General features: G+C 41.4%; 2 protein-coding genes across 9 annotated transcripts in view; one reads left to right on the forward strand and one right to left on the reverse strand.

Annotated features, from left to right (window-relative positions):
- The window catches only part of rc3h2 (ring finger and CCCH-type domains 2), a 43,797-nt gene extending 23,422 nt beyond the window's left edge, over window positions 1–20,375 (reverse strand). For 2 of the 6 annotated variants that reach the window (XM_061800227.1, XM_061800224.1), the window contains exons 1-6: window positions 11,593–14,611; window positions 9,437–9,747; window positions 8,023–8,140; window positions 6,488–6,721; window positions 3,561–3,736; window positions 581–781 (exon numbers count right to left, since the gene is read on the reverse strand). In XM_061800227.1, coding sequence (XP_061656211.1) covers window positions 581–781; window positions 3,561–3,736; window positions 6,488–6,721; window positions 8,023–8,140; window positions 9,437–9,667 — 960 coding nt within the window. In that variant the 5' untranslated portion in view covers window positions 9,668–9,747; window positions 11,593–14,611. Of the gene's footprint in view, window positions 1–580; window positions 782–3,560; window positions 3,737–6,487; window positions 6,722–8,022; window positions 8,141–9,163; window positions 9,203–9,436; window positions 9,748–11,592; window positions 14,614–19,972 lie in introns of those variants that run through there. The other 4 variants (XM_061800225.1, XM_061800226.1, XM_061800228.1 and 1 more) reach the window with 4 other exon arrangements.
- A 3,745-nt stretch (window positions 20,376–24,120) lies between these two features.
- The window catches only part of jak2a (Janus kinase 2a), a 30,212-nt gene continuing 29,739 nt past the window's right edge, over window positions 24,121–24,593 (forward strand). Inside the window, exon 1 of one of the 3 annotated variants that reach the window (XM_061747406.1) lies at window positions 24,121–24,347. The gene's annotated coding sequence lies outside the window, so the exon portion shown is untranslated. The remainder of the gene's footprint in view (window positions 24,348–24,593) is intronic. The other 2 variants (XM_061747405.1, XM_061747407.1) reach the window with 2 other exon arrangements.

Below are 24,593 nucleotides of genomic sequence, written 5' to 3' on the forward strand. Positions count from 1 at the left end.
AAGTTGCGGCATAATGGCCAACATTAATATAGAGTAGCATCGTAGAGCTAAGTATTCATCAAAACTAGCAGAGGTTTTATTCCCAAAAAGTATGTTTAATATCATTATAAGCCACTGTGATATTATGTACTGTTTTAACACTAATACTGCATTTAAATATAGGAAAATAGACAACTTTACAGAGCTTTACAGCGCTCACGGAATCAGTTACCACGGTAACTGAGTCAGAATTCAGCTTCCCCAGCTCTTTGAAACATAATGACCAGGTTTTCCCTCATCTCAGGGTCAAGTTTCTCCGAGTTTACACATAACCTGCTTGCTGGAATACCCCCTTGTATAGTATGAGTGTTGCTTGGGCCCCATCTTACGGATTCTCCGTGCCAAGAAACTATGTTGAAATGAGTTAAGAAGTTCATGTTGTGCTTTGCTGCGACATTTGTTTTGAATGTCATTTGTCATGGGGGGAAAATCGATTAAAAATCAGATTTTTGTGAGGAAAAAAAAAAAATCTGAAACTTTATTTTCACGCCATATTGCCCAGCATTGCCCTGTTTTATAATATGAGTCCTATGAATGAGACCTTGTCAATGATGGACTGCATGTGCGACTTGTGGACCAGGTCCCCGTACAGTAGAGAGGACCACTGCTCGGGGGAGATGCGGAGGCCGGCTTCCATGGCGATGTGCACAATCTGGGCGTCGTGTTCTCTCCTGAGAGCCTCGTACGTGCGGAACTCCTCCTTCAGCTGCATCAGCGAAGAATCTTCATCCCGCTTGGTCACCTGGATTATGAATCCAGGGGACAAAAAAAAACAAACCTATTATTTCATTCACCATCAAATTTGAACAATAATTGAAAAATAGTCCTAAAATATTAGCCTAGGAGGCCTCCTCCTTCGCCAGTAAAGTAGTTTTAAAGGGTGTTTTGATGTATCAACATGCAGTTAACTTATTATTTAACTTGTATGAAAATTAACCATGTAAAATTTCACCCTCCTATTATGTTTGTTTCGATACACCCAAAATGTTCACAGGTCATTGTGACCCTCTGTATATTATCCATCCATTTTTTGAGCCGCTTATCCTCACAAGGGTTGCGGGAGCGCCTCTCCCGGCTATCTTCGGGCAGGAGACGGGATACACCCTGAACTGGTTGCCAGCCAATCGCTGGGCACACATAAACAAACAACCATTCGCACTCACATTCACACCTACGGGGAATTTAGAGTCTTGAATTAATCTATCATGTTTTTGGGATGTGGGAGGAAAACCGGAGTGCCCGGAGAAAAACCCACGCAGGCACGGGGGAGAACATGCAAACTCCACACAGGCGGGGCCGGGATTTGAACCCCGGTCATCAGAACGCTGAGTTAGACGCTCTAACCAGTCGACCACCATGCCGCCCACTGCATATTAAAAAATATAATTAGAAGGAGAAAAGAACAGAAGCTCGAAGAATACGAAGTTTTATCCTTTGTTTTAACTTTTGAAATATTTTTTTTATGTTTAAACTATGCAGTGTCAATTTGACCTGTCATATAAAAGGACAGTTAAGTGATATAACTTGCTAGTCGCTGACTGGCTCGCTGCTATACACGTCAACATTTTATCTTTATTTAACAGTTTAGAGAGTTGACAATATAAAGTGAAATTCACACCCTTATTTGACAATCAACAGTATTTATAGTGTTTATTTTTTTAATGTATTAATATTACAGTGGTTAACTTGGTTATAATGTTAAAACATTCCTTGACAGTTAATAAATGTTTTATGACGACGATTGTTTGATTCTGGAAAGGAGTCATTCAATTTTAATTGTATTTGTTGTGTGAAAAACTGTTTAAAAATCTAAACACACTGGTTCCTGTAATGGATTGTATTCCGTATTCCATTTTGAGAATTCCACAGTATACGACTCAGATAATACATTTATGAAATTGTGTATTATTAGGCGGTGTGATGAATCTTCAGACATGTCAACTCAAATTCAGATCAAGAAAAGGGAGTCTCCCTTTTTCAGAATCTGCCCTATGAGTAATCATCATTAGACCTCATCACACAAATCTGCTGAGTTCAGCATGAAAGAACGTCGTCATCATGTCACGTCTTTGCTGTGCAACCTTATTTTGACCGACTTGTGCATCCCTCGTCTGTCCTGCAAGCCAGGCCGTGACATGGTGCAAATATAGAATGCTGTTACATCACTGGGAAATATTTGACATGTGTGCCCTGCCAGCAATGTGCTTCATCGACTAACAGGCACGGAAATACATGCGCATGTTCACAGAGGTCCGCATATTAATTACTCGTACTAACCCTAAAGCCTGCAACTACAGTGCGTCCTCGGCTTATGACGTTTCGAGGTTACGAAGGGCGTGTTATCAAACACGCATTAGTGTACCCTGTTGCTTTGAATTATTAACTTCAGATGCTTCCGTTTTATGCTTCCCACTTTGCCACAGTGGTCCGTTTTCTGGCTGCCCTGAGGCTCCACAATAGCTCTAAATTTTGGGGGGGTTTCTTTGAAAATATAGAATTTTAGGATTGTGATAATTAGTTCCGTATATGTCCTGAAAGAGCTGAACAGTATATAAAATGTCTCCAATGATTGGGAAAATTTGGGATAACGAAAAATGTGGGAATTTGGAGATTGTGAAAACAAGTTCCCAATACGTCCTAAATGAGCTGAAGTTTTGAACAGTTTTAAGTTGGAATGGTTTGGAAAGGTTGAGTTGTGAAATATGTAAGGTAAATTTCTCCATTCATTTCAATGTGAATTATTTACATGGAAAATGTGGAATTGTCGGAAAGTAAACTGTTTCACAGGATGTCCTGAGTGAAATGAGTATGTTAACACTGGCATGGTTTTAATTGGTGGAGAAATGTGGAAGGAGTTGATCAGGGTAATAATAATATAAATAAAGAATTTTGTTGCAAAATAACAAATGTGTGAAAGTTCTTCAAGCATATTTATGACTTTTATGACTGACTTTTTAGATTAGTCTACGGCACAGGTGTCAAACTCAAGGCCCAGAGGCCAGATCTGGCCAGTCACATCATTTTATGTGGCCGGCGAAAGCAAATCATGTGCATCAACTGATTCTTACTAAAATATGTACAAAAATTTCAAATTGTTATATGTAATAATGTTAAAATATTGCAAGCATTTTTCTTTTTACCAATCGCCCTTGTTTGCATTAAATGAATAACCTATTAATCTTGACTTCTGATTTCAAAATTGACTATCCATAAATTTAGTGTGTAATAGTAGGCGATTAACCATTCATACGGTTTCACAGTCATAATGGCCCTCTGACGGAAACGTCAACTACAATGTGGCCCGTGACATAAATGAGTTTGATACCCCTGGTCTACGGCACCTTGTAACATAACCATCAACACACAAAAAAAACGCAGAGAAACTGTTGAATAAAGCCTGATAATATTTAACCCACAAATGATCATCATATAAAATAATAAACCTTTGTTCAGTTGTTACATAATATTAAAAAATAGATATATTATGCCACTTGGAAGGCTTTCAAAAAGTTAAATTGTACCTTGAAGCAGGAGGCCCTATAGAGGAGCTGCACCACATGCCCTATGCTTGTTTTGGAGGCCTGAGGGAAGCGCCCTTCCAACTTCTGGACAACAAACAACACCAGCACCTTCCTGGACAGAGCAGATCCGTCCTCCAGAGCCAATAGCACCAGCTTTAGGGCATCCTCCTGCATGGCTGAAGGAGACAATTATTGACATTAATATTATTCAATAATTAATTAATTTAATTATTTATCATATGTAGCACACACAGCAGATTCTAGCCAGCGGGTAGATGTTTACACTCATTTTGCCGGTTTCTCAGTCAGAATATTCCCTGAGTAATCATCACAAGCCACCAGGTAGCAGTACGTTTAAGAAAGGTTGGCCACTCATCTTAATACGACACTCACTCCCAGTGGGTAAAAATCATACGATATCGAGAGACCATATAAAAAAAAACAAAAATCACGATTTGTTGTATCCCTTCCACACACTTTAAACCAATTTAAACTCACTAAAACACACTTTTTAAATAAATTGTAAACATATTTGAACACAAAAAAGATTTGCAACTAGAAAATGTATAAAAAATACTGTACATATTGTAGTGTCTTGTGTGTTCGATATGGGCCTTTAGGGCAGTAGCATGTGACGTCAGTGAGTCTTCGTCTGAGTGTCTAGGTGTGAGCTGTGGCCGACCATAATGTTGCTCGCAAATGCTCACTCCTGTTCTGAGTCGAGCCTCCACTACTTTTTCCCATAACTTAATTGTGTGGCTCTTCAACTTTATTCCTCTATAGTTCCCACACCTCTGGACATCACCTTTGTTCTTAAAAATGGGCACCAGCACACTTTTCCTCCATTCCTTAGGCATCTTCTCACCTGCTAGAATTCTGTTGAATAAGCTGGTCAAAAACTCTACAGCCACCTCTCGTAGATGCTTCAATACCTCAGCGGGAATGTCACCAGGACCAACTCCTTTTCCATTTTTCATCCTCTTTCGTGCTTTTCTAACTTTCCCCTTACTAATCATTGAGACTTCCTGGTCCACCACATTTGCCTCTTCTATTCTTCCTTCTCTTTCATTTTCCTCATGAATCAACTCCTCAAAGTATTCTTTCCATCTATCCAGCACACTGCTGGCACCAGTCAACACATTTCCATCTCTATCCTTAATCACCCAAACCTACTGCACATCCTTCCCATCTCTATTCCTCGGTCTGGCCAAACTGTATTGATCTTTCTCTCCTTCTTTAGTGTCCAACCTGGCATACATGTCATCATATGCCTCGTTTGGCCTTTGCCACCTCCACCTTCGCCCTATGTCGCATCTCAATGTATTCCTTTCTCCTCTCCTCAGTCCTCTGAATGTCCCACTTCTTCTTAGCCAACCACTTTCCTTGTATGGTTTCCTGTACTTTGAGGTTCCACTACCAAGTCTCTTTCTCTCCTCTCCTGCCTGTCTCTCTGATCACCTTGGGTGTCGTGGTCCAGTCTTCCGGAAGTTCCTCCTGTCCACCAAGAGCCTGCCTGCCCTCTTCTCGAAAAGTCGCACCACACTCTTCGTTTCTCAGCTTCCACCACATGGTTCACTTTCCATCATCTGCACAAGATGTAATCCACCTGCGTGCTTCTACCGCCACTCTTGTAGGTCACCCTATATTCCTGCCTATTCTGGAAGAAAGTGTTCACTACAGCCATTTGCATCCTTGTTGCAAAGTCTACCAGCATCTCTCCCTCCAAGTTCCTTTCCTGGATGCCGGACTTACCCATCACTTATTCATCACCGCTGTTTCCTTCAACAACATGTCCATTTTTATCTGTACCAATCACGACTCCCTCTCTGTCTGGGATGCTCAGAAGTATTTGGTCTAGCTCCTTCCAGAATTTCTCTTTCACCTCTAGGTCACATCCTACCTGTGGGGAGTAGCCACTAATCACATTATACATAATACATACATACAATTTCAAGTTTCAGCCTCATCACTCGATCTGATACTCTTTTCACCTCCAAGAGACTCTTAGCTAACTCTTCCTTTAAAATAACCCCTACTCCATTTCTCTTCCCATCTACACCATGGTATAATAATTTGAACCCTGCCCCTAAGCTTCTAGCCTTACTGCCTTTCCACCTGCTCTCCTGGACACACAACTTATCAACCTTTCTCCTAATCATCATGTCAAACAAGTCCCAAGCTCCTTCATCTTCGACCTACAGCAGCTGAATGTCCACTGGCGCCCGGTAGATTAACGGCGCTGGTGGCGGATGTTGTTAACCCTGGCCATCCGGTATGGAATTATTTGGATGAACGCTCATATTTGTTTTTTGGTCGGTTGCATGCTATGTTTGTATTTGCTACTGTAGCAGTTGTTTGAAGGTTTATAATAACAGTAATGTCAAATTTCCCTTAGCCTGTCTATGAAGTTTTGCATTATGTTAACATTAAGCTAGCATTAAGCTAGCTGACTTTTGTTATTATATGGTTTGGTTGAACATTTTGGTGATCACTACAATGTTTTAATTATCTTTTGTTTTATGTGTCTCTTTTAGAGTAAACGTCAACTGGGAGTGGCAAATAAACAGATGGAAGCTAGTAACTTTGTCTCTTATTCTTTAATTCCTCAAAGTGATGTTAGACGATAGTCTCATTTCTTGACAGCGAGAAAGTGAGAACAGGTGCAAAGGAATGCTTTAAAGTGTTTCAATGAATTGAAATAATTTTACAGCATGTGGGAGGGGTAAAACTATTTTTCAAAAGTTTTTTACATGGTTTTGATATGGCTCATTTTCACCTTTTACAGGTTTGTCAAGAACATATCCCCACAATAAACAGGGGATCCCAACTTATTGTAAACACCGATACAAAAAAAAAAAAAAGGCGTGAACGATGACCCGTGATATAGTGTGGGACACTGTATAGTTTAAATGCTGATGTACGCTCACCAGGCCCCAGGAATTGGCATCCCCGCGCCCTCACTGCAGCCCAGAGGTTGGCGGACAGCTGCTGGGGGTTCTGGTGCTGCAGGATGAGCTCGGTGACCGTCCGCTCGCCCAGCGACCGGCCCGCCCGCACAGCCCGCACTCTGCCTTCTTCTTCCACCAGCTGGCAGTTGACCAGCGTCACCAGCTTCCTCTGCATGGGTCGGCTGAGCGCGCCCGGACTCGGTGGCGCCACACCTGGAGGGGGCGGCAGCTTCGTGTTGACAAAGTGTGACGGCATCGTCAAGACCAGAACATGTGTGGTAGATATGAATTGCAAAAATAGGGACGTAAGATGAACCCATAAATACCTGATAACTGCTATAGAATGCCATCCATTTTCTATACTGCACAACCCCCCTGAGGTTTACAGCGGAGATAAAAGAGGAAGTGATGCCCTAAACCTATTCAATTACATATTATACTATGGGAGATAGGGACCGAGCCCTGCCACGAATAGCAAAAAAAAAAAACTTGAGCAATTGATGCCCCCCCTAAAGATTTTCATTATAGATAATACAAGAAGTTTAAACCACACATATACCACAAACTGTAATCCCAAAACACTTCATCATTTCAAATTAATCTTATATTGTGTTTAAAAATACGATGGTTTGCTTCAAACAAATAAATGCACCAGAAGTGTGTGTGTGTAAAGGCACGTGACTAAAACTCTGTGTAACTTCCACCAACAACCCAGGCTAAATTTAGCTCCTCCCTAGCATACAAAGCTGTTCGTATCTTTGTCGAAATGTATCACTTTAACATACTTTCTTGACACTAATTTCTACATTCCTTTTAGCCAGGGCTCTGGTACCATTTTGTGGCATCTTAGAGTGCACAAAAAACGCAAATATGTGATTTTTTAAAGTAAATATATAACTGAGGATAATTTCCGCAGAAAACAATGCCATCCACACCCCTATTGGATGCCTGGTACTCTCTAAAGTAGAGTAACATAGACCAAATCCACTATATGAGGAAATAACTATCCATTTTCTATAGCGCTTGTCGTCATTAGGACTCCGGGTGAGCAGGAGCCTATCCTTGACTTTTCTATTGGTACTACAGCTTCCACCCTAAAAAAAAGTGCATATTAGGTTAATTAGAAAGTAAATTGTCTGTACTGTGGGTTTGAATGAGAATCAATAGTTGTGTGTCTGTATGTGTCCTGCATGGCGACCAGTCCAGGCTGTACACCAGTTCTTTCCCAAAGTCAGCTGGGATAGCCTCCAACCCACCTGTGACCCAGTTACTTAAAAAAATGCTGGTACAGCTAAAAATGGGTATTATGATGACACTAAAAAACATTAGGTCAATTTCCATTATTTCCTACGGGAAAAATACACTCTTAATTTGATAAATGCATCCCGTAACAGACTGTGTACAATTTATGAGGTTCCGCTGTAATATGGATTCATGATGAAAGTGTTCTTCTATCTGCTACACCTTTAAAACATAATTTGGATTGAACATCACTTTTGAAGCAATAGTCATACCTTTAGTGCAGCTAATTGGTTTCAGGTATAGAGCCAGCTCTTCCACACACACCCTGCAGGCCTCATAGTGTCCAACATCCGTCGCACTGCTCAGGCTGACTGGCAGCACGTCTGGAACCTAAACGACACAAAGACACAGTTGTTGTTGTACATCCAGCCCCTTTCTAGAGCGCTTGTCATCATTAGTCGCGGGTGAGCTAGAGTGGCCCATGGCAGAGCACACATAGACAAACAACTATTCAAACTCACACCTTTGGAAAATTTAGAGGAGTGGTGGGGAAATATTTGGGCTACTGCATTTTTTGTTTTTTGTTTTTAAATTCAAACTGACAGATGGACCAGTCCATTTGAAGATTAGCTGTTTTAGGAAAAACAGCTAAATGTACATATATTATGTAATTTTTTTTCATTTTTACTAATAATTAATGTTTTATTTTATTTATCAATGATTTTTAACCCTCGTTGTTTGTTTCTTTGGTACAACAAAATTGTCATGGTTCAGCATGATCCACTGTATGTTTAATCATAAAAGAGCTTGCTTGGGGGAAAATCACATAAATTTTAAGTTGTAAATTATTTGCAACAACAAAAAAAAAGTGTATAAATTTGACATTTCTGCCCTACTTTTAGTCCCTTGTGTCAGTCCTAGGTAAATACGTTAAATATACCATACATTCATAAATAATTGGAATAAATATATTAAGTATATAATTTAAAAAAGGAAAAGGCCATCCTACTTTTTTTTCCCAGTTTGCAAATATTTGTTTTCTTTTTTTTGTTTTTTTTAAACTGGAATTTTTAAATTAAACAATTTCACCCACAGTGTGGATTGATTAATCAACAAAATTAATGTAGGGGGGGAAAAAACAAATGAATGCAACAAATATGTTATAGGACTCAGCGGTACGTTGGTTGGGTGGTTAGTGCATCTGCCTCACTGGTTGGGGGTTACAATCTGGCTTTCCTGTGTGGAGTTTGCATGTTCTCCGGGTACTCTTCCACATCCTGAAAACATGCATGTTAGGTTCAATTAAACTTGTCTAAAAATTGTCGATAGGTCAGAATGTGAGAGTGAATTGTTGTTTGTCTCGACTGTACAGTATATGCCTTGTGATTGAGTGGCGGCCAGTCCAGAGTTTACCCAAAGTCAGCTGGGAGAGACTCCAGCTCATCCGCAACCCTAATGAGGATAAGCAGAATAGAAAGTGGATGAATGGAGTACAGGACTCTCGATAATGTAAATGCTCCAGATTAATGAATAAAACGGGCATACTTTGACCATCTGCAATTGAGAGTCTTCAATGAAGCTGAACATGCATGTTTTTTTGAAATGGGGGGGAAATAAACATAGTTGTTGCCTGCCTATGATAATGTTACTATCCATTACATTTCAAAATAGGTAGTTTCTTTTTACCTGAGCTCCGACCAGCTGCAGCAGGGCACAGTTGATGGGCAGCAGGTCAATATCGGTGCTGATGGGCGTCTGGTCGAAGGGGCAGGCTTTGCGGTGCAGCTTGTGCAGGCAGGTGCGGCACACCGTGTGCGAACAGCCCAAGCTGACGGGCTGGTGGCCGCTGCTGTTGAACTCGTTGTAGCAGATGGGACAGGACAGGAAGTCCGTCCACTGGGCGGCCTGCACCGGCATCCCGGCTCCAAGGCGGAGGCACCGGCGGGCTCAGGGGGAATACATCTCAACGAGCTGCGGCAGGCCAGTGCTGGAAAAGACTTGAGGAACAAGACATGCTGGTTTTAGTGCACACCAGGGTTTAAGAAGTCCACACACCACTGATCTTAAAGCAGACATGTAAAGGAAACAGTCACAAAGAGCATGAAAGGCTTCAAAAACAAAGAGTGTTTTCATCACCTTTGTCAATGCACATAAAGAAAGAAAAATGTTACAAATTTCCGAAATGTTGTTGATAGTTGTGGCACACACAGACCACAGGCCATTTTCTTGCAAGACGAGCTGGAATTGTGTGTGAAATTTCAAGCTTATCACCCTTAATTGAATAACAATATTTAAACCCTTTACCTGCTGCTCTCTGTTTATCTTTGGCTTAAAAAAAATCACATGCCAATTTATCATTAAAAAATTTAATACTACTTATTTTTAATCTATTTATTTATTTATTCTTATCTTTTAAACACTGCTGTGTCCTGGGTGCTGTCGTAACGCCTGATTTTCCCGTATGAGAATCATTGAAGGATTATCTTATTTTATTTTAAGCCTGTTTGAGTCAGATTCCCCCTTTCCAAGCGAAGTCAGCAAAGCCCCATTTATCGGATTTCTCCGAATTATTAATTATCCTGTTTTGTGGGGTGCTGTAATAGTGATTTTACCTTCCCGATCTGCTCAGAAAAAGGTCAGGACTGAGAATCGTAAATGTTAAACGGTTTCATGTCTAAGATTTTCCGGCTATCTGGATGCCCTGTGACACATTGCTTAGTACTCCAACAGACATACGGTTAATCCATTGCAGGCTCCCCCCACCCCCAAAAAAATACAAAATAAACAAAATGTGCAATTTGGTTAATAAGAAAAATAGAACTGTATAATATTGCACTTTTTAAAATCATAAAGTAATGACATAATTATAAAGAATGTAAATAATTTAAAAAGCCTCTTTTTCTGCTACAATTTAATGTACATTGCACTGCTCCTGGTGTGCATGCCTAGGCCACCAGAAGGCAGTATAATATAGACATAAAGCTAGAGGAACGAGAAGCTCAAAACTTCTCAGGAAGTAATATTAAGTAATAAGTAATATTAGTTATTCTTCACAGAGAATAAAGAACATTTGTCAGTACTGGTTTTTATCCATCCATCAATTTTCTGTACCACTTATCCTCACAAGGGTCACTATCTTTGGGCGAGAGGCGTGGCACACGCTGAACTGGTTGCCAACCAATCGCAGGGCACATAAAACATGGAGATGCAAGATATTCCCCATCCAGTTAGTTAAGAGAACTGTTTAATGTTGCAGGCTCCAAGAATGACTCGTGGTAAAAACCACCGGTATCTTATGTTAAAAAAATGTCTGATCTGAAACACACACACATATTATTGAATGTGTAATTTTTTCAGTCGTTATCATTAGCTAATGTAGCAGAAACAAAGCTTTTAAAACCAAATCACAATTTTCCTTGCAGCAAATCTGTGTCCAGAGATTTATTGTTCTTCTTAGTACAGGACAATGCAAGTTAATAAAAGATAAACTACTTTGTGAGCAGTATGTACAATTGTTTTTTTTTTTCATTTTGAAAAGGTAACAAAATGGGTATTGGTAATACATTTCAGAGTCTGTACTTATTTACTTTTACTTAAATAAAGGAGTTGAATCAGTACTTTTACCAGTGTTTTTTTCTTACACACTACTTAAGTACAGTGTGAGAGTACTTTTGCCACCTCTGGTAATACATCATTTTAAACTGTGAGCACTAGGATCGAGTAAGGGCGTAGACATGCTATGTTGCACATTACACATAGTAACTCTCTGAAAGCACTTAAAAGCTCTAAAAAAAAAAAAAAAACATTTGTTGAATTTCACATGATGCTTGATATTTACGCACCTTGCAAGGGCTCCGTGGCACGCCACTACGCCTGGCCAGTCTCAAGCCTTGTTCCCGCCTCATGTTTCCTTCCGTGTGGCACCCAAATTTAACCACCATCCCCTCGAAAACAGCACCGTCCAAGGAGGAGTTCGGTCACGCTCTTGTGGTGAAAGGAGCCCCGAGTGAGAGTTTAAGGAGGACAACAGTTGAGCGGGGGAGTGGTGGAACAAAGCCACTGGCGGGGAACATGACACTGCAGCCACCTGTTCCTGCTTTGAACAACTGTTATATCCTGTTTGTGTCTCGGCTTACACACTTCCCTCAAAGCGCAATCACTAACATCACCATGTACAGTCAATGGTGGGAAGCAACAAAGTACAAATACTTTGTTGCTGTACTTCAGTAGATTTTTCAGGTATCTCTACTTGAGTACTTATTTTTCTGGCAACTTTTTACTTTTACTCTCTACTTTTCTAAGCATGTCTGTCCTTTTCACTCCTTACTTTGTGGAATCGGCTCATTACTTGTTTTCAACCTCTGCGGATGATGACATGAAATCATTTCAGTTTTCCTGATTTGTGGGACATGGCTAAAAAAGCGCCCAGTGACGTACTTTGGCGTCAGGCACGAGTCCTCCCTCACCCACTATATAAGAACTTCAGTGCCTTTGTTCGCATCGGTGGGTAACCCGCGCAATTGTCAGCTTGGGCTGCTTTCTCACTAGGCCCGTCCGTCTCTACTGCTACAGCATGCAATCAGCTAGCTAGCTAGCTATGTCTACATCCCCAAAATGTCTCTGTCTTGGATGTACCAATTGACAGAACAGCTCGGTGTCGTCATATAAATTCCCAAGCGAGGAGGCGATGCCGCGGACAAGCCCGACGCTCGTCTGTAGACCGACTTGAGCCCCGGAAGACTATTGGCTCACGAGCTAGAGCCTCTTGTTGTGGGATACTGTATATTCCAGCCACTGGAGGCTTTAAATGGATATATATTCACCGCTCAAACATGTAGGAATGTGTAGGCATGAGAAAAATGAAGATGAAGGAGCCTCCTTTTTTCAGCGGGGTGTGGTTTCACGCATTCAGTGTTCTACAGCATTTCAGATGAGAGACGACGGCTTGATTTTTCACCATTTTGAAGCCTCATTTTGGCGGATTTTTAATCATTCAAATTTGGCAGGGTCGCTAACTCGCAATTCTCTCTGGAGTGTCAAATTTATTAGTATTTATTTTCACTTTTCAATTGTTTGATATCGGCTCCATGATTGATTTGTGGCGACTGTGTTTGATATCGGCTCCAAGATTGATTTGTGGCGACTGTGTTTGATATCGGCTCCATGATTGATTTGTGGCGACTGTGTTGTGGCTTGTGCCACATAGTTGTTTGTCTCTATGTCCATCGTGATTAGCAGGCGGCCAGCCCAGGGTGTACTCCACTGCTTGTCCAAAGTCAGTTGGGGTAGGCTTCAGGTCATCTGTGACCCTTATCTGGATAAGCAGTATAAAAATGGATGGATGGATTATTGTAAAAACTCACCTCCTGTCAGCTCCCATCGGCACCTTTCCCTACCTGTAGTCAAGTGCAGCCCAGTCACATTATGAGGAAACACAGTACGTCTATCACAAGATTTATTAATTACTATGCTTCCTTTGTATGTGTGGCCTGAGTGATCCCTGAGTATTACTACTCAGTTCATCCATCCATCCATTTTCTGAGCCGCTTCCCCTCACTAGGGTCGCGGGCGTGCTGGAGCCTATCCCAGCTATCATCGGGCAGGAGGCGGGGTACACCCTGAACTGGTTGCCAGCCAATCGCAGGGCACATACAAACAAACAACCATTTGCACTCACAGTCACACCTACGGGCAATTTAGAGTCTCCAATTAATGCATGTTTTGGGGATGTGGGAGGAAACCGGAGTGCCCGGAGAAAACCCACGTAGACACGGGGAGAACATGCAAACGCCGCACAGGCGGGGCCGGGGATTGAACCCCGGTCCTCAGAACTGTGAGGCTGATGTTCTAACCAGTCGCCCACCGTGCCGCCCTACTACTCAGTTTATTTATTTATTTATTACTAGAGCACTAGAGCGATGCAATGAGCCAAGATTCAAACCCAGTACTTCATTTTTTTCCTCCAATAAAAAGAATGCTCAGTTAGAATAATAAATAGTTGTGAAAGTAGAGTTTAAAACAAAATAAAAAAGGCTATTATGGATGCCTGTGAATATTTTCATTCATCCAGGTCATTTCATTCTCAGGGCAGTGAATTGCTCTCAAGTGGACTGTTCTGGTTGTCTTCGAAGACGTTTCGCCTTTCATCCGAGCAGGCTTCATCAATTCATGTAACAACGCATATTTAGGACAGACTAGCATGAATTGGTGTTGGAAAAAACTATTATGGAGTTCTGAGGTTTGGGGTTCTAATCTCTGCTTTGCCCCACATTCTGAAAACATGTTAGGCTCATTGTAGACTGTAAATTTTCCATAGGTGTGAATGTGACTGTGAATGGTTGTTTGCCCTGCGATTGGCTGGGAACCTGTCTAGTTGTACTCCACCTCTTGCCAAAGTCAGTTCTGATAGACTCCAGCTCACCCACAACCGTAATATATCTATTCTATAGAAAATGGATGGATGGAATTTGGAGAAATACAAACTGGGCAGAACTATGGAGGCAAAGAACTCCCTGGAGGACAAATGTTCTATAGGCCTGCTGAACCCCCCACCAATGCCCAGCAAGCATGATAAGTGCATAGTGTTTTTGCAGCCAACAGCTGGCAAAGCTGTCATCTGGCTAGGGACGACATGTCACATGTCCTCATCTATGTATGTGGAGGGCTGTGTTTTTGGAGTTTCCTCAGCGAGAGAAGAATAGAGAGCAACTGTTTTTGAGTGGACTGTTTCATGCCTCGAGGATCATTTTCACCACATCACACATTGGCTCACGTTATTTGCAGCATCTCTCATAAAAACTTTGGTGGACATGTTTGGTGGTGCCAGCAGAAGAAAACAAGTATGTTTAAAATCGAGTTACTGTCCAGACCCACCCGCGATCAGTGAAAATGTGCAATATAGACTGTATAAAAAAAAATATATATATATATATATATATATATATATATATATATATATATATATATATAGTTTTTCTCCTCCCACACGCTTTCAATCATTTTAAATGATTAAAACACTTATTAAAACACACTTCAGGTAATCCTTAGTGCCTGTTCTCACTTTCTCACTTCCACATAAGAGGCAAACATTTGTCATTCCAGTTACAGTTTACTGTAAAACAGATACATAAAACAAAAGAGGATTCAACATTGAATATTTTAACATCAAAATGTTTAATCAAACTATATAATTTCTTCTACCAAATTCTTCTGGGTCAATGCTAACATATGATGTGAAATGCCAATTGACCAACAAATGGAAATGATCATTTGTTGGTCAATTGGAAATTATTGGTCAATTACGGAAATTATAAACCTTCACACAACTGCTAATTTAATATAGTGATTCTCAGCATGTGCTAGTCTTTGCAGGCTCCCGCTAGTGGTACATGAAAGAATCAATGACTTAAATATTCAAACTGTACAAATTGTTACAGTGGCTTACAGTCCAATCAAGTGCATTTGGTTAGTACAGTTCAGTTGTATTTAACTTTAAAGTACAATACATTTGCATTAAATCTTTAAGAGTTGTTTGTTTTGAAATGTTTATTGAGGAAAACATTTTATTTCACTTTATGTCTAATACGTTTTAATTGAATAACTGTTTAAATATTTTGGGTTTTCCTGTATTCAAGCGCAGTGTTAATGTTCAAACTGTGACTAATGTTACAGTGGCTTGGAAATAATTAAATTAAAACAGCCTGACATGTTTTTTGATGAACCCCTGGGCCTACTATGACACTGTATTTTAATGTTGGTCATGATGGTACTTAGAAAGGCAAGTATTTTTGAGGTTGTACTTGGTGTAAAGTTTGAGAACTGCTTTAAAGCATATATTCTCTCTGCTCTGTAATAGTTGGGGACCTTTTCAGCCTTTTCTTCTTGCAGTTTATTACGCTGCATCTTTTCCAGTTGACCCTAGTGCTGCCCAGCAGGTTGCGGCACAACATGGTACTGCACTGAAGGCGTGTAGCTTTAAATTCGGACTAGCCTGTATACTGCAAAAACCCTTTAAAAACAATCGCTTAAAAATCCACGCTATAGCAGGGTGGTGTGGAAGATACAACGCAATATAGCTGGAGTCACTGTACTTGGCTTACAGTATTAACTCAGTTAAACTCATAAACAGCTCCAAATGAAAGTATAAAAGAAGGAACAAGCAGGCGGCCTTTGAAATCTCCTCCAAGCAGAACACGCCTACATAAGTATACTGCATTAGATTAAGGTATTATTACAATCGCAGTGCATGTAGCCTGCTGCACAAACAACAGACCTTAAACATAGACCTTTATGAGACAAGGGAACGTATTTAGTAACATGTTGAAATTGATGTCGCACTCCTCACTAAATAGCAGTATGTGATTGAAGGGTAGTGATAATGATGAAAAAGTGAATAATCAAATGCAATAAGAGGAGGTATATTATAGTTCTTTCCCAGCCATCTTCGGGCGAGAGGCGGGGTACACCCTCAACTAGTCGCCAGCCAATCCCAGGGCAAACAACAGATTCACACTCAGATTCACACCTATAGGCAATTTAGTCTTCAATTAACCTACCATGCATGTTTTTGGGATGTGGGAGGAAACCGGAGCACCCGGATAAAATCCACGCAGGCACGGGGAGAACATGCAAACTCCACATTAGCGAGGCCAGATTTCAACCCCAGTCCTCAAAACTGTGAGGCAGATGTGCTTAACCAGTCGGCTCAAAATGTAATAATAGAAAAATTTAAAAACAAAAAAAATTGAAAGAAATTCAATTTTCTTTCAAAAAAAGATCATGACATTTTTTTAAATTGAAATGACTCAAAAAAAAAGACTCAAATATGCTTTGAAAAACTACATAAAAAAATTCATAAAATATAAAAGACTCACATGAAAACTTAATGTTTAATTCTCCAGGGCCAATCCAATTGAGGAACAAGAAAAAGTCAAGTAATTTGAAGACTCCCTTCTACTTCTCACTGCCACAGTGAGCCCAGCACTAGAACATTGTGTGTGTGTGTGTGTGTGTGTGTGTGTGTGTGTGTGTGTGCGTGTGTGTGCGTGTGCATGTGTGTGTTTTCTTGCATGCATGTTTGTCTGCATCTGGGCGTGTAATACACTTGCATAAAGAGCCATGAACAAAAGGTGATAATGCACATCAAAAAACAGAAAAAAAACAGATCCTCTGCAGACCAGTAAAACCAGAAAAATAACTATTTATGTCATGAAGTCAGTAACTTTGTTGTGTGTGAGAAAGGGTTAGGCACCTGTTTGAGTAGAACAATGTACAGCCAGTAAACGGTGAAGCACAAGTTAACATTTAACAGGAAAACGTGATGTTGCTTGTCAAACACTCAAACAGGATACAAAATATAAACACATCCGTGGTCAGTAACATTTAAACCTACAGACATATTTTTCCTTAAGATTATTATCGTTGGACCATGTTTTGCATTAGTGCACAGCTGCGGAAGAGTGGCTGTGCGTGTGCGTGTTATTATATGGCCGTCGTTACAGTGTGCGGGGGTAGTAGCTCAGTGGGAGGCAGGGCAACCGTACCGCTCACATGCTGCTACACTACACAGAAAAGCAGAAGCTTACAGTATATTTTTAATAAAGTTGCATCTGTGGGAAAGGGATAAAACAGTAGTTGTGTAATCTTAACAAATGCTAAATATATATATATATATATATATATATATATATATATATATATATATCAGTCTTTATGAGAAGTTTCTTTTTTTTTTTAAACTATAGTACAGTACTTCTTATTGTCGAACATGCTTTCTTTAAAAAGCGTTTTCTCCTCCAGCAGCAATGTTATAAATCACAAAGAAAACAAAAATAACAAATATATATTTTTATATTTTTTTGTTATGTGGTGATGTAGTCCTTAGTTGTCTGCCTCTCAGTTGTAAGATTCTGGGTTTGAATCTCATCTCACTTCCTTTCTCCCACATTCCAGAAACATGAATGTCGGGTTAATTGAAGACTCTAAATTGCCCATGTGAACGTGAGTATGAATGGTTTATGGGAGCGTTCGCTGTGTCGCCACCAAATAATCACGTGGTGTTTCGATTGGCAGAAAGCCTGTGGAAGTCAATAGCTGACCACGAGTTATCGGGTTATTCACGCTTATTTCCATTAATTAATAAATGGTAGTGTCGTGTAGCGTTATGGGCTGTACATACAGATTGTCAACGCGGGATTTTTAGAGCTTTTACAACATCCTAAAGACACATGAAGCTCATTGAAAGCGTACGTGCAGCCACATTACGTGACACAACTGGAATCATACTGACCGACCATGTTTGCTGTCGGCACTTTATATAGTAACGGTAAGACACTTAACTTTGTAATACCTTTTTTTGCAATATAATATTATGATAATAGATATATTGTTCATATTTTATGAAACGTTTCGCTGTCTGAACATTTTCCAATCAACAATTGAATAACTGACACTAACTTCTATGCGTCAAGTGACTTTCATTAAATCATTTGTGTAGGCCGAAATTAAAAGTTGTCGATCAAATATATCCCCTCAATCAGGCCAGGTGGACAGATTTGGGACACATTTGTGTGTAACTTCGTATTTAAGGCAAATTCTGGTTGCTGCTGTTGTACAGAAGCTTTGCTACATAGCTTTGCTTGGCATCAGCTGGCCCAAACTTGCATACTGCGATAAAAACGCACGAGAACTTTCTTAGCCAAAATCATATGGAGGTGAATGGGACTTCTACTAACCAATGTTAATGCGCATGCACCAGAATTACGTCACGATGACGTTTTGCGAACGTTCCCATAGTTGCCTTGTAATTGGCTGGCGACCAATCAAGGGTGAACCCCGCCTCTCGCCAAAATCAGCGGGGATAGGTTCCTGCTCACCCACAAGGACAAATGTTATCGAAATTGGATGGATGGTTACATCACACATTTGCACAACCACAATTCAAAGTGATTGATCACAATTGCCATTAAGGTCAATGGAAAAAATAGTATTGTCATAGGCAATCAATGCCGTGTCCCTGGGCAGAGCATCAGTAGGTACAGGATTCTATGAGATTAGTTTCTTTATACACATTCATTTTGTATGTAAATCACCACTCTGTATTAAATATAAAATACATTTTTGGAAAGATGTCTTCCGCTGGATCTGGTGCAGCAGTGTCCTATAAACTCATGATAATTATGTCTATCGTGACACATGGTAGTATTTATTAGTCAAAATATAGATTTACAGCCACCTTATGTTTTTGCTTCTTCAGGGAGGAAAAGGAGTCCTCTATTTGAGCTGAGGTGTCAGTAGGAACACTTACTTTCAGTAGCAATCCATGGCACTGGTAGAGCTACAGTATGTTGCTTTCTTTTTCTTTTTCTTTTCTTTTTATCCCACTTGCATTTCCTTGTTTTCCTTAAGCTGCACTGTAAACTTCAGCTATACAGATGCCATAACTTCTGTGCAGGCCTGGTACTTTAGACACACCCACCTCTTTTATTGTTTCCATAAGGGGGAAAAGGAGTCCTCTATTTGAGGTGAGGTGTTTATTAATTGAAGTGCAGGTTTTTGTTTTCAGTGTCAATATTTATTTTCTATGCTAAAACTTACAAGCAGTGTCCTGGCTTAATAAACAAAAAAAAAGGTCTATTTGTGGTTTGGCGTTCATTTAATGAAGTGCATGTAGGAACTCTGACTTGAGAGCAATGTCATTGGACTTTTCCGAAATGTGCCACTTCCCAGTTTTGTCGGGTAAATCGTAAGTATTACACAACTTGACCAAGATGACTGAGGGTCCTCTGTAATACAGTGTATATTCAGTTTTTGGGAAATATGTTATGTTTTACTAAATTGGTTTACTGTAGTGACCTGCAGTGGACTGGTGACCAGTCCAGGGTGTACCCCGCCTCTCACCCCAGAGTCATTCACTAATGATGACAAGAGCCACAGAGAATGGAAGTTTCTTATTTCTAATTTCTTGAGGTGGAAAAAGTTGGGACATCTTGCTGAGAATTCTGTTTCGTGTTTTGAGGAGCTTATGGAGCCAAACAACATCCACGCACCACCTGCCTCCTCCTCCTCTTCTTCTTCTTTATTGCTTCAGCACCAGTTGCAGACGTTTAGTGCTGAGTTGGCAGCAAACTCATTTCACACCGAACAAACAGCGCAATCAAAACAAGTTGAGGGCAAGCAAAGTTGAAGGAGAAGGAGAAGGAGGGGGGGGGGGTCACATCTTACCTCACGCACACCTCCACAGCCCAAACGTGCTCACATTCCTCCATCAAGATGGCAAAAATAAAAAGACTCAGAAGGAGGACTGGAGGTCAGTCTCGATGCAGGGAACACCACTTTGGTTCAGGTGGTACACTGGCTCCCCTCCCACGGCCAAGGCAGCGTTCGGAGGAGCGGATGGTGGCGTATCACTGCGCCGCTGATGGAACCTCTTCAGCCGGCCACGGTGCCTCGCAGGCGGCCTCGCTTGGCCCAAGACGCGGTCCTATCGCCGATAGTCGAACGTCAAAGGAAAACGACTGCGTGAGCCACAGAGGAGCGGCTGGCCACTATTTTAATGTGGCGAGCGAGCATAAAAAAGATGCAAGCCGGAACAAGCCGCTTTGTAGAGGCGTGGGCTGGTTGCTTTTAAAGGAACAGGACGTGAATAGTTCTTGATATGTACTACGCTACTGAATGTGCGCGCGTGTGCGTGTGGCGCAACAGTGAAACGCGCCTATACAAGTGCGTCTGTCACCATAGCACTTTACTCAACCACCTTTTAACCCATTCAATCACTCAATCAAATACTGGGAAAATACAGTTTGGTATTCTTTGATTATTATATTGGTATTCATAAAAACATGATAGTGACACAATGCACAGTCACCATTATTGGCAGCCCTTCAATTTTTTTTTGCATAACCTGTATAATAACTTCAGGGAAAAATGGAAATGCACCGAACTTTCAAAATCAGGATCCTTTTATGGAGGTCCAAAGTAATTTAACAAAGATTTCTTTCAACTTAGATATTGCAATTGCAAAGAAAAAAATAAAAACAGAAAACAGGATGTGCAGCAATATTGGCACCCCTCCTGAATATTTGGTTGCACACCCTTTGGCAGCGATGACAGCCTCCATACGTTTCTTGTATCCATCTATATTGTATCCATCACGTTGTAGCATGAAACTTCTCATGTTATAACGTGATACTGAAACTTTTGTATTTTCTCGGGTGTGGCAGCTATATGCTTCCGTAGTAGTGTAAGACTTCTTTACCATTTGATTCCAGTTTTCATATTTTCTTTAGCGGTACCTTATCGTGGTGGAGGGGTTTGTGTGTCCCAATGATCCTAGGAGCTAAGTTGTCTGGGGCTTTATGCCCCTGGCAGGGTCACCCATGGCAAACAGGTCCTAGGTGAGGGACCAGATAAAGCACGGCTCAAAGACCCCTTATGATGACAACAAACAATGGACTCAGGTTTCCTTTGCCCAGACGCGGGTCACCGGGGGCCCCCTCTGGAGCCAGGCCTGGAGGTGGGGCTCGAAGGCGAGCGCCTGGTGGCCGGGCCTGCACCCATGGGGCCCGGCCGGGCACAGCCCGAAATGGTAACGTGGGTCCCCCTTCCCGTGGGCTCACCATCTGTGGGAGGGGCCATAGGGGTCGGGTTCAGTGCGAGCTGGGCGGTGGCCGAAGGCGGGGACCTTGGCGATCCGATCCCCGGCTACAGAAGCTGGCTCTAGGGACGTGGAATGTCACCTCTCTGCCAGGGAAGGAGCCTGAGCAGGTGTGTGAGGTCGAGAAGTTCCGACTAGATATAGCCGGGCTCGCCTCCACACACAGCTTGGGCTCTGGTACCAGTCCTCTCGAGAGGGGTTGGACTCTCTTCCACTCTGGAGTTGCCCACGGTGAGAGGCGACGTGCAGGTGTGGCTATACTTACTGTCCCCCGGCTCGGCGCCTGTACGTTGGGGTTCACCCCGGTGGACGAGAGGGTAGCATCCCTCCGCCTTCGGTTGGGGGGGACGGGTCCTGACTCTTGTTTGTGCCTATGCACCAAACAGCAGTTCAGAGTACCCACCCTTTTTGGAGTCCTTGGAGAGGGTGCTGGAGAGCGCTCCCGCTGGGGACTCCATCGTTCTGCTGGGGGACTTCAATGCTCACGTGGGCAATGACAGTTAGACCTGGAAGGGCGTGATTGGGAGGAATGGCCCCCTCGATCAGAACCCGAGCGGTGTTCTGTTATTGGACTTCTGTGCTCATCATCGATTGTCCAGAACAAACACCATGTTCAAGCTATAGGGGTGTCCACACGTGCACTTGGCACCAGGACCCGACCTCGGATAAGCGGTAGAAAATGAATGGATGGATCTTTAGCAGTATAATGTGCATTATGTGTAATACTTCCAAATTTAAATTCTCAGAAAATTATTATGTTAGCATAGTATAATATTTAATACTGATAATAGCTCATTGATTAAAATCAATGCATTGTTGTTATTTCTGGGAGTATTACACATACCATACTGCACACTCGGTTGATATTCCAACAGTAATTAAGGAGACAGGTGGGGCTTAGGGTATCCTGTGGCCGAGCAAAAGAGCTAGAGACTTGGTGGAGCCAGGAGTTTCCTGGTCTATCCTGTCTTATCCTATAATATCCTATTCTTTCCTCACAAGGTGTAGCACTACTGTCCCGTACAAAACCTGAATCCAATGTGACATTGTAGTATGCATATCATGCTACTTTTTGTTTATTTTTCTTACAGCGTCCTATATCTTTCATTGTTTATTTTTTTCCCCCTGTCGTCTCGTTTTTCTTTTCTTTCACTCCGACAAGGAGATTCATGGATGGATGGATGGATGGATACAAATACTATTGCTGACTGGCATAAGAAAGGGAGAAGAGATGGCAGGTTGGGGGGGGGGGGGGGGGGTTCATTATTTGGGAATAATGGGAGATGTCATTTATCATAAACATGGAGAGGAATAGGTCAAAACAATCAGATGAGCAATTTTGACAGAAAAGGAAAGAAGAGGTGGGAAAATGAGCAGCTATATTTGAACTGTAATGACTATAATGTTATTTTATGGGGGAGAGGTTCCAATTTGAAATTATTGACATTCATTACAACTGTGCCTTGACTGAGAATGTGGGTTTTTTAACACCCGCACTATTCCTAGCATAAAAAATAAATAAATCAACACCCACACTTTTCATTGCACATGTGGGGGAGGCCGATCTTTCAACACCTACACTTTTCCTATTGAAAGGTTTCAGCACCCACAGTTTTCGCCCTGTTACTGCACAAGGAGCAACAAACTATTCAAAGGTGGGAGGCAACCAGAATACCCAGAGAAAACCCACGCAAGCACAGACAATATGCAAACTCCCAACAGGAATGCCGCAGCCAAGATTCGAAAACCAAACCTCAGTTGGCAACTGTGAGGCAGACACGCTATACCCCGGCTATTCTTTTTTTCCTTCTTTTCTTTTCATAATTTAAAATGTATTTATATTGGTGTTGACTCAAAAGACATAGGACAGTGGTTTGGGGCGCTGAATATAGAGTAGAATGTGAAATGTTTACTGCTGAGTAGTTAATAGCATCAAAAGTGGATGAGAAGAAGTGGTCCCTTACACAAGGCGATTGGGTGCTGGTGTATGGGATGCATACTGTTCATGACCAAGAACACAAACATCTCATTGTGGTAACGACAACAGCAAGGGACAAGGCCTTAGTAATTGACAAAGCAGTCTGATGTTGGCTAATGATGTTTTTTTTCATTATTTGTATATTTGTACACAAGACACCCTCATTAAAAACTAAGTAACTTTTACTCTGAGTATATTTCAATATACTGTACACACTATAATTAGATCTATGAACCGGGCAACATATTAGAAAGCGCTTTCAGCTACAAACACAAATAAAGCTATTGAAACTGAGCATTATTATCCATCCATTCATCCCTCCATCCTTCCAGCCATCACTAAATGTATCAAACACATTTTCCCACACGCTTTAAATGGTTGAGTTTGAATGTGACTGGCTAATTCTGAACACAGTCACAACGCAGTTATAAGAGGGTGTGCATACTTGTGCCTCCACATCATCCCAGTTGTTGTTTATTACTTGCACTCTCAAAAATTATTATTATTATTTTTTAATCCATTGAGTTGCACTGGTGCTGCCTCTGCGGTTTTTATATTTCAGAATAGAAATCGAATTCGAACTGCATTTCTGTTATGTTGTTGGATTGTTCCTTTTCTGGCCGGGCTGGTCAGCCTGCTATGAGACAAAAGTCCACCAGGGGTCGTCCTTGACCGCACTCACAAACGTCCCCCGAGCTGTCGTCCACTCCCACGGAGTTGCTCGTAAGGGGGCAAGTCGAGGGGCGTTCCCGTGTTTCACTCGGAGCGAGAGGGTCCTGGGTCACTTATTGGCTCGCTTGACAGTTGACAGTTGGCCCGGACGAGAGCGCTGAAGGTGAACATTGAAATATGCGGCGCGACTGTTTGGTGGTCGTGTGACAATATTAGCATATTAGCATCATCGACTTAACAGCGTTGCTCCGGTCCACCGAGCTGTTGTGTGGACAACTCGACAACAACAGACGGTAAGTGTTGTTTTAGTGTCTGTCTCTGCGTAGGAGCTCGGTATTGTTGATACAAAGTTCTTACTATGTTGACGAGATATGAAATAAGTATTGTGTTCGGTTGGCAGGTGTCCATGTAAAAAAAATAAAAATAATAATAATAATAAAAATGTAGGGCGATAATGATGATGTAAAAGTCGTAAAAACAGCATTTGTTGGATGAAGTCCAACATGTTGAATGACGTGTCAGACATAAAACATAATGAC

The sequence above is a fragment of the Phyllopteryx taeniolatus genome, chromosome 15, assembly GCF_024500385.1.
Source record: "Phyllopteryx taeniolatus isolate TA_2022b chromosome 15, UOR_Ptae_1.2, whole genome shotgun sequence".
Lineage (NCBI taxonomy): Eukaryota > Metazoa > Chordata > Actinopteri > Syngnathiformes > Syngnathidae > Phyllopteryx > Phyllopteryx taeniolatus.